This window comes from Syngnathoides biaculeatus, chromosome 20 (genome assembly GCF_019802595.1).
Source record: "Syngnathoides biaculeatus isolate LvHL_M chromosome 20, ASM1980259v1, whole genome shotgun sequence".
In the NCBI taxonomy this organism is placed as follows: Eukaryota; Metazoa; Chordata; class Actinopteri; order Syngnathiformes; family Syngnathidae; genus Syngnathoides; species Syngnathoides biaculeatus.
The window spans coordinates 12,745,484-12,756,536 of NC_084659.1; the positions used below are offsets into that span (position 1 = coordinate 12,745,484).

Consider the following 11,053-nt stretch of genomic DNA (forward strand, 5'->3'; position numbering starts at 1 on the left):
GCCCAGAATTTTGAAAGTTAATAGAAAAAAGATAATTGTGAAAATTATTATGATCCGGCATGAGATGGAATGGTGTTCATTCCAATTGTTGAGTCAATTATTAAAATGAATGCTATATTTTACAGTTGCAAATACCTGTGACTTGAAGTTTGGTGCCTTGTTTTTATGTTTTTAATCGATGACAAATTGAAATAAAATATTCCCCAGAAATTCGGAGGGGTTTTTTTTCACGATTTTAGATTTCTTCACCGCTTATCCTCACAGGGGTCGCAGGAGCCTAACTCAGCTGTCAACGGGCAGGACACGCTGAACTGGTTGCCAGCCAGCCACGGGGAGAACATGCAAACTCCAAACAGGTGGGCCCAGGTTTGAACCCGGGACCTGAGAACTGCGAGGCCAACGCTTTACCAGCTGATTTTATATTTAATTTCTTGAAATATAAAGATTTGACTAATGTATTTGATTTGTTTTGGCATTCATTCATCTTATAATTTGTTATTATCTTGGCCCATTTGATATCAAATTGGGCTTTATGTGACGCTCCCGATCACGTGTTGTATGATCATTATGGTGTCCTGCAGGGGTCAGAATACACCAATCGATAGAGTGGGAGCGCACTCGTTCTCTCGCATCAGCGCCTTCAAAATAAAAACAACTCTCTTGGCTGTTGAAATACCGCTATGTTGAATTCAAATATATCTATCCATCCATTTTGTTTGCCGCTTATCCTCACCAGGGTCGCGGGGAGTGCTGGAGCCTATCCCAGCTGTCAGCGGGCAGGAAACGGTGTACACCCTGAAGTGGTTGCCAGCCAATCGCAGGGCACATAGACAACAGTCGCATTTACAATCACACCGAGGGGCAATTTAGAGTGTCCAATTAATGTTGCATATTTTTTGATGTGGGAGGAAACCGGAGTGCCCGGAGAAAACCCACGCAAGAACATGCAAACTCCACACTGGAGGGTCCGGGATTGAACCGGGTACCTCAGAACTGTGAGGCCAACGCTTTACCAGCGGATCCACCGTGCCGCCTCAAATATATCCATATTAGAAAAAAGAACACACACAAAACATTAAATTGTGCTCCAGGATTCTAATAAATGTATTGTAATTTCAATATTTGTTGCGATTTTTTGGGGGGAAGTTAGTATACAAAACATCCCAAAATACTTGACTTTTTAATAATAATAACTTTTGTTGAGGCGGTAGGATCGTAATTGAGAAGATCCACAACGCTCACTGTGCTAAAATGTCACTATTCCCAACAAACAGATCATTTTATTTTGAAAATGTTTCCCCGGAAGTGTAATCCTAGCTGCGGCTAGCGGCACGCCGGTATATCAACGCCGCAATCATTCCAACGCATTGCAAGTTGCTAGTTAGTTGCTATGTTGTAGCTATTAGCACGCTAGCCATTCCTTCGCTGGGTGGGAGGCCCGCCGTTTAAGTTGGGATAAAAGACGAATTTCCATTTATTTATAATACCTAAAACAGCACCGAATTGTTACTCAACGGATATCTCATTGGAAAGTTGGAGGGTTTTTCCCCATTTCCCACCCTCTTTATCCATTAGCTTCGCCAGCTAGCTAGCTAGCTAGTTAGCAGCTAACGCCCTAGCCTTCGGTTCTTGCCCCCACCGCCCTCTCAGCGCGAACCGTCAACCTGCCCGGCTGGAGCGCCATGGCCATGAGACAGACTCCCCTCACCTGTTCTGGTCATACCCGACCTGTGGTGGACTTGGCCTTCAGCGGGATCACTCCCTATGGCTACTTTCTCATAAGCGCCTGCAAAGGTGAGACTGGAATAGCATTTAAAAAAAATATATTTTTATTGTTGTTGATACCATCTGTCGACCCAACCCCCCAAAAACAAAATTCTCACTTCTTCCTACTTGCTTAGTTAATTTTCTGGTATCATTTGAAATATGAATTCCTTATGAAATCATTTTACATCTTGTGTTTTAGATGGCAAGCCCATGTTGCGCCAGGGGGACACAGGAGACTGGATCGGAACGTTTCTGGGTCACAAAGGTGCTGTCTGGGGAGCCACTCTGAACACCGATGCCACCAAGGCGGCCACTGCCGCGGCGGACTTCACGGCGTGAGTGGACGCACGGACTGGTTTCGAAATGTCAACCAGTTCTTTGGGGCCTTCGGAAACCAAAAGTCAAGAAATTTTGCCAAAATTGTGTTTGCTGAACCAATGATGAGTATGCAAGGCTTGGTTCTCGAACGTCCTCGTTTTCGAATGAAAATTATTATTTTTTAATTTTTTTTTTTGCTTCTGTTACCGAATGAAAATCAGTACTCGAACGCCCCCAACAAAATCCGAAATAACATATTGCGCACGGCCAGACCAGCTGACCCACGGCACTATGTTGTGAATTCTCACGCCGCTGAAAAAAAAAAACGGACATAACATAATGCGCTTGGCGCAAGCAGTTGACCCTCATACCATGCATTTTGTTATAAATATATTTCTTAAATTATTTTATTATAATAATAATGTAATCTATACATGTATTTCTACTATGCAGTTTATTGGCAGCAAATGCTAAAAAAAATGCTTTAAAAAGCCTTTTTTTTTTTAGGCTTGGAACGCATTACTTCTTTTTCCATTCATTGTAATGGGAAACATTAATTCGGTTTTCGAACAAACCACTTCTTGAATCGTTTTCTGGAACGTATTGTGGTCGAGAACCGAGGCATCACTGTTTATGTATGTATATTTTTATGAGCAATTTTCCTAATCGGTGACTATCTGTGGGGCACCTTTTTTTTTTTTTTTTAAAGGACAATTTTTTTGCACTTTAATTATAATGCTATACTCGCTGACCACCTATAAGGTGATTATAATAAGTTTTGGACACTTAAAGAGGAAACAAATATTTATTTTTACTTCAACTCAACCCTGTTTGTGTACGTCAGTGCTCGCTCGGTTTCACTATTTTCCATATTTTTTTTAATATTACATTTTCTTTCCTATTTATCATTGCCATTCCCACACATGTGTAAGCGCGTTACGCCACATTAACGCTCGTCCAGCCCAGTGAAACTTTTATGTACAGTCCCCGTGGTTCAGTTATCAAGAAAAAAAAATCTATTATTCATAGTTTTATTTATATATATATATATATATATATATTTTTTTTTTTTTTTTTCTTAAACATAAAATGTGAATTTTGGTATTCCAGGAAAGTGACTTTTACAAACAAAGCATAGCATATGCGTGAGAACAATAAAATCATCATCCGATTTAAATCGTCTGGCCATTTAATTGCTTGGGCCTGACTGTTAATAACTTGTAATAATAAATCATTGTCTTATGTTTTGTTATGACTATATAATGTGTTTTTCCAGAAAAGTGTGGGACGCAGTGAGTGGCGACGAAGTCCTCACGTTGGCGCACAAACATATTGTCAAGACTGTCACCTTTACTCAGGTGGGAGTTTTTATCCATCATTTCTCCTCTTTTATCATTTTTAGTCAATATTTATGTAACTACATCATATTTCTGCCATTTTAGGACAGTAACTGTTTATTGACTGGGGGAAATGATAAGCTTCTGCGCATCTATGATCTCAGTAGCCCAGATGCAGGTGAGTACTTAAGAGCAAGTGAAATTACATTATTCTTCCTTTTTTGTTACCCGCTTATCCTCACGGGGGTCGCGGGAGTGCTGGAGCCTATCCCAGCTGTCAACGTTTTTTATAGTTCTCAATCCTTGCGGTAGACCACTGCCCCCTGCTGGAGATGTATTTTTACAGCTTGTATTGACTGATATTTTTCCATTTTGTCCATCTGTCAAATGCATATTTTGCATCTATATTTTATTTCATTAATATTTGCAGCACCACAGGAGATCGCCGGTCATACCTCACCCATCAAGAAGGCCCTGTGGTGTAATGACGACAAGCAGATTCTGTCGGCAGCAGAGGATAAAACCATAAGGTCCGTGAAATAGACTGCTCATGACTTGCCGTTAGAATCCATCGATCTATCTGTTTTCTGAGCCGCTTATCCTCACGAGGGTCGCGGGAGTGGTGGAGCCTATCCCAGCTGTCATGAGGCAGGAGGCGGCTTACACCCCGAACTGGTTGCCAGCCAATCGCAGGGGACATCCAGACAAACAGCCGCGCTCACAATCACACCTATGGGCAATTTAGAGTCTCCAATTAATGTTGCATGTTTTTGGGATGTGGCATTAATAACACATATGTAACATTGAATAGCTCTTAGTTGACATGGCCTCATTCTGTTCCCCCATTGATTTAAATGTGGGGGACCTCCACATTACTGTGGCATCTATAATTACGTATTTAACACAGCTGTAATGTACCATATTTAGCGCATACTAAATTACCCACGGTTTCGCTGCAATTGAGATTTTATGAATTCGGTGTATGTTTTTTTTTTTTTTTTTTAATACTTCAACAGATTGTGGGATAGGACCTCCATGGAGGTGGTGAAGACACTGACTTTTGACACGTCAGTGAGCAGCATGGAATATGTGCCTGACGGGGAAATTCTCGTGATCACCTACGGAAAGACGGTCGCGTTCTACAACGCTCTGAGGTACGTACGGCACCGCGATGGGCACGGGGTCGATTACAGATTCTTCAATGTCATATGGGAGAATTAAAAATAAAGAAAAATTAAAGCATTAGCAATCAAGACAGCAGTGTCTCAAGCATGATACAATCAACCCCCGCAATAAATGAGATCTGTGAAGTAGCGGGCAATTATATTATTATATAAATGTATAAGTTACGGGGCGGCACGGTGGAGCAGCTGGTAAAGCGTTGGCCTCACAGTTCCGAGGTCCCGGTTTCAATCCCGGACCCGCCTGTGTGGAGTTTGCGTGTTCTCCCCGTGCTTGCGTGGGTTTTCTCCGGGCACTCCGGTTTCCTCCCACGTCCCAAAAACATGCGATATTAATTGGACACTCTAAATTGCCCCTAGGGGTGATTGTGAGTGTGGCTGTTTGTCTCCATGTGCCCTGCGATTGGCTGGCGACCAGTTCAGGGTGTACCCCGCGTCCTGCCTGTTGACAGCAGGGATAGGCTCCAGCACACCCACGACCCCCATGAGGATAAGCGGCTAAGAAAATGGATGGATATACAGTATACAATAAAGAGTATCAGCAATCAAGACAGAGCAGTGTCTTAAGCATGGTCCAGTAAACCCCCGCAATAAATGAGATCTATCAATTAGTGACCAATTATGTTATGATATAAATGTATAAATTTCACATGTGCCACTATTTGATACTTTGGATTAGAGATATGTAAATATTTAATTTGGCCACTTGAGGTCACCGTCCACACACTTTATGTAAGTGCGCCGCATTTCATGGCACCCATTTGGAAACCACTGGCCTCAGGTTGGATTCTGCGACTGGGACGACCTTGGTTTTGGCGGCAGTCAGGAGGACTTGTGATCATAGTCCTTGGACAGGTTAAATAAACAACTGCGTAGGGGACAGTACCCGATTTAAGTAAAGCAACTAGAGGTAGATTAGCAATGGTGGTATGTTTGTTGTCCTTATTTAAAACCGCAAAACTTAAATATTCAACCTAAAGATGTAAAATAACAACAATCTATAAGATGGCATTTATTTATTTCAGCCTGGACCCGATCAAGTCTGTGGATGCCCCAGCGACCATCAACTCGGCATCCCTCCACCCAGAAAAGGATTTCTTTGTTGCTGGCGGAGAGGACTTCAAGCTCTATAAATTCGACTACAGCACCAAGGAAGAGCTTGGTAAGAAGTTTAGCCATAATTGACAGCGTATGTTAAAAAATAATAATTTTACACGCTAATGTTATCCCATAATCCGGCAGTCCCCAACCATTTGACCTAAAGCAGGGGGTGTCCAACACATTTTTGTCGCGGGCCACATTGTAGCTACGGTTTTACTCAGACGGCCGCTATGACTGAAACCATAAAGATCTTTAATTGCCTCATCATATTTAAAAACAATTTATGAACTACAGAGAGGAAAATAAGTATTTGAACACCCTGCTATATTGCAAGTTCTCCCAATTAGAAATCATGGAGGGGTCAGAAATTTTCATCGCAGGTGCATGTCCACTGTGAGGGAGATCATCTAAAAAGAAAAATCTAGAAATCACAATATATGATTTTTTTTTTTATGATTTATTTGTGTGATACAGCTGCAAATAAGTATTTGAACACCTGTCTGTCAGATAAATCCTGACCTTCAAAGACCTGTTACGGGAGAAATTTTTGTGGTCAGATGAGACCAAAATTGAACTTTTTGGTCATAATTCCACAAACCGTGTTCAGAGGAAGACTAATGATGAGTTCCATCCCGAGAACACCATCCCTACTGTGAAGCATGGGGGTGGTAGCAACATGCTTTGGGGGTGTTTTTCCTGTACATGGGACAGGACGACTGCACCATATTAAGAAGAGGATGACCGCGGCCATGTATTGTGAGATTTTGGGGAACAACCTCTTTCCCTCGGTCAGCGCATTGAAGATGAGTCGTGGCCGGGTCTTTCGACATGACAATGACCCGAATCACACAGCCAGGAAAACCAAGGAGTGGTTCCGTAAGAAGCATATCAAGGTTCTGGCGTGGCCTAGTCAGTCTCCAGACCTAAACCCAATGGAAAATCTTTGGAGGGAGCTGAAACTCTGTGCTAAACCTCTCTGATCTAGAGAATATCTGTGTGGAGGAGTGGGCCAAAATCCCTCCTGCAGTGTGTGCAAACCTGGTGAACAACTACAGGAAACGTTTGACCTCTAATTGCAAACAAAAGCTACTATACCAAATATTGTAAAAGGTCTTTTAGGGTCAGAATTCCAGCTGATAGGTGTTCAAATACTTATTTGCAGCGGGGTGGACAGGTGTCTTTATGCCGCTAACGACCCAACACAGGTGCATCAAATTTAGGATCATACATAGAGTGGAGGTGGACTTTTAAAACAGGTTTCTGAGGGTCAGAATTCTTGCTGATAGACAGGTGTTCAAATACTTATTTTCAGCTGTATCAAACAAATCATGAAAAAAATCATATATTGTGATTTCTGTATTTATTTTTTTTTTAGATGATCTCTCTCACAATGGAGATGCACCTCCGATAAAAATTTCAGACCCCTCCATGATTTCTAATTGGGAGGACTTGCAATATAGCAGGGTGTTTAAATACTTATTTTCTTCACTGTAGTTTTGCAATCAAAAGTCAGGGGTGATGTGTTTTTCAACTGTTGTTCATGTTTGGAAATCCAAAAATGATTGTAATATCTCAACGTTATAATTTATGTTATAACAATTTCAAGTTTGAGTCCAGATTTTCACAAGAATCGTGGAAGTTGATTTGCCTTCGCGGGCCACGTAAAATCATGCGACGGGGCGGATCTGGCCCACGGGCCTTAAGTTTGACACCTCTGACTCGAAACAAATTATGAAAAGTGCTACTCGGTGTGCCCCGGAACCAAATGTCCCACCCTGAATCGGGACCCGTGGCATACACGACCTCAGGGGCTTTGCTGAGCCTGCGCAATATTTGTGTAACCGTATGAAATTGCAGTTGTCCAAATTCTGAACATTTTGTCCCTATGACAAACGCCATTTTTGTCTCGTCTCTCAACAGAATCCTATAAAGGTCATTTTGGCCCCGTCCACTGTGTCCGCTTCAGTCCGGATGGCGAGCTGTACGCTAGCGGTTCCGAGGATGGCACACTTCGTCTGTGGCAGACGGCAGTGGGGAAAACCTATGGCCTCTGGAAATGTGTTCTTCCCGGTAACCTTTGTGCTTCAGTGCCTTTGATGAATATGAATCAATGCAGATCATGTACAGGGATATGATATAATGCTTAGTTTAATCCGGTAGTCGTTAAAATCTGTCTTGCCTCAAATACGTTAGGTAAATATTAATTAAGGTACAACTCAGACCGGGCCGGTTGGCCCTACTATGTGAAGCAGATCTGAGGAATCGGCGCAGGAAACGCCATACTACAGTGCTGCTCAAAGGTTTTTGATCCCTCCTTGACATGGTCACTCTTTTTGTGGAAAAACAAACATCCTCACAAGGGTCGCGAAAGTGCTGGACCTTATCCCAGCTGTCATCGGGAAGGAGGCAAGGTACACCCTGAACTGGTTCCCAGACAATCGCAGGGCACAAAGAGACGGAGACAACAATCGCACCTCGGGGCAATTTAGAGTGTTCATTGCATGTTTTTGGGATGTGGGAGGAAACCGGAGTGCCCGGAGAAAACCCACGCAGGCACGGGGAGAACATGCAAACTCCACACAGCGAAGGTCGGGATTGAACCCGGGTCCTCAGAACTCTGAGGCCAACGCTTTGTAGCTGAGTCACCGTGCCTCCCTGTTTGAAGTCCATTCCCTGAATTATTTGATCACCCTCAAAACCACTGGTTGGAGAAAAGCCAGCACGTCACATGAAGTACAGAACCTTCTCCCAACCAAGAACCACGGTGGTGGAAATGCGACCGTCTGGGGCTGCCTTTTCGCTTCAGGACCCGGACAACTCCATTGTATCTAATGAGTTTAAATACAGATCCTACTCCCATTGTATCTTAAGAGCTGAAATACAGAACCTTCTCCCGCTTATTCGCTTCAGGACCTGGACAACTCCATTGTATCTTAAAAGTCAAAATACAGAACCTTCTCCCAAGGAAGAACCACGGTGGTGGAAATGTGACTGTCTGGGGCTGCTTATTCACTTCAGGACCTGGACAAGTCCGTTGAATCTTAAGAGCCGAAATACAGAACCTTCTCCCAACGAAGAACCACGGTGATGAAAATGTGACTGTCTGGGGGTGCTTTTTCGCATCAGGACCTGGACATCTCCATTGTATCTTAAAAGCCGAAATACAGAACCTTCTCACATGGAAGAACCATGGTGGTGAGAATGTGACTGACTGGGGCTGCTTAATCGCTTCAGGACCTGGACAACTCCATTGTATCTTATGAGCTTAAATACAGAGCCTACTCCCGACAAAGAACCACAGTGGTGAAAATGTGACTGACTGGGGCTGCTTAATCGCTTCAGGACCTGGACAACTCCATTGTATCTTACGAGCTTAAATACAGAGCCTACTCCCGACGAAGAACCACAGTGGTGAAAATGTGACTGTCTGGGGCTGCTTATTCGCATCAGGACCTGGAGAACTACAATGTATCTTAAGAGCTGAAATACAGAACCTTCTCCCGCTTATTCGCTTCAGGACCTGGACAACTCCATTGTATCTTAAAAGCCAAAATACAGAACCTTCTCCCAAGGAAGATCCACGGTGGTGGAAATGTGACTGTCTGGGGCTGCTTATTCACTTCAGGACCTGGACAAGTCCGTTGTATCTTAAGAGCCGAAATACAGAACCTTCTCCCAAGGAAGAACCACGGTGGTGGAAATGTGACTGTCTGGGGCTGCTTTTTCGCTTCAGGACCTGGACAACTTCATTGTAGCTTAAGAAGGGTTTACAAAACCTCAAGCAGCACTAAAAATACTCACCTGATACCTTTTCACCATACAGCGGTCTCAAACTGATCCCCTTGTAGTCGGTCCCAGTGCTGGATCGTCTTGTGTTCCTTCCCGTCATGAACGTGTCGTCATTTAATTTTTTTGTTTTCTGTAACTCTTCAGAGGACCTCGCGGCGGACAACTCGGAGCAGATCTACACTTCGCCTCCTGAAATAAAAGCCTAACCGAGAGAAGCCGGCTGCCGATTGTGGGGGCGGGAAACGAGACGCAAGGGAGGTCGGCTCACACGGCGGTCCAGGTTTTAGCGCTATCAGGCACCACCCCAGCAAGGAACAGAGTCAAGAGCGTCTCCAGCCGTCAAGAACCGATGCGGACGACACGGCCGAGTTATCCGTCATAAAAACATACTCATATTCACACAAAAACACGGGTTTATGCAGCCATGTAGATAATAAGGGCTACAGAAAAAAGCAGTAGAGCTACGATTCGTTAGCTGCCTGCTTTCTCTTGTCCTGTGTCTGCTTAAACATTTAACGCGCGACGCGTCGCTTAAGTTGGCTTTTGGTTGTATTTCATGAGCTGGACCCTGCCTTTCGTTTTCAGTTCGGTCCCGGTACCGAACCCTGTTGTGCTAAGTTGAAGAGCTTTCGTTTCATCGCCGCTGTTGAACTAGTTAAGAAAAGGAAGAAAAGATGAATTGTGGATGTCAGATGAGTTTTTTTTTTTGGTTGTTTTTTTTTTTTTTGGGGACAAGTTGAAAGGGAAGAAATGTCACCTTTTTCCTTTTTTTTCGGTTGTTTGTCATCATTATTCAGTGGTTGAATAAAGAAATGTGTTGCTTATTTTATTTCAATAATCCACACAAAGCCAGTTAGGACTCGAGTTAACAGGGGTACGGAAAGTAGTTGGATCCTCATAAACTTTTCACTCGTTACAGTGAGTGAAAATGTACAAAGCCACACCATATTGACAGAAAAGAAAATGGAATTTTTGGGTTAAATATCAAACTAGCACAAGTGTTCACACCCTTTGGTCAGTATTTAGTATTTCAGCCTAATGCAGTCATGAGTCGTTTTTGAAATGATGCAATATTTTTCACACCTGGATTTGGGAATGGCGGCACAGTGGTTCAGCTGGTAGAGTGTTGGGCTCACAGTTCTGAGGACCTGGGTTCGATCCCGGCCCCGCCTGCGTGGAAGTTTCTAGGCACTCTGGTTTCCTCCCACATCCCAAAAACATGCGACGTGAATTGGACACTCTAAAGTGCCACTAGGTGTGATAGTGAGTGTGAATGGTTGTTTGTCTCAATGTGCCCTGCAATTGGCTGGCAACCAGTTCAGGGTGTAACCCCGCCTCCTGCCCCTTGACAGCTGGGATAGGCTCCAGCACTCCCCGCGACCCTCGTGAGGATAAGCGGCTAAGAAAATGGATGGATGGAAGTAAAAGTACTGTTGCCAGGCAGTCACAGAATATCCAACTTTGCAAAAATAGTTACTAAATACAGAAAATGGGGATGAATTTTTAATGATGTACAGGTGCTCCACTATGAATTCAAATATTTATGAAAGCAATCAGTGC

General features: G+C 43.5%; 1 protein-coding gene across 1 annotated transcript; it reads left to right on the forward strand.

The window, feature by feature from the left end:
• Positions 1–1,328: 1,328 nt before the first annotated feature.
• strap (serine/threonine kinase receptor associated protein) lies at positions 1,329–10,415 on the forward strand. The gene is made up of 9 exons (XM_061807767.1): positions 1,329–1,794; positions 1,967–2,102; positions 3,362–3,443; positions 3,528–3,600; positions 3,853–3,952; positions 4,439–4,576; positions 5,629–5,765; positions 7,625–7,774; positions 9,638–10,415. The coding sequence occupies exons 1-9, from the start codon at positions 1,683–1,685 to the stop codon at positions 9,697–9,699; spliced, it is 990 nt and encodes a 329-aa protein (XP_061663751.1). The 5' UTR covers positions 1,329–1,682; the 3' UTR covers positions 9,700–10,415.
• The last annotated feature ends 638 nt before the right edge of the window (positions 10,416–11,053 follow it).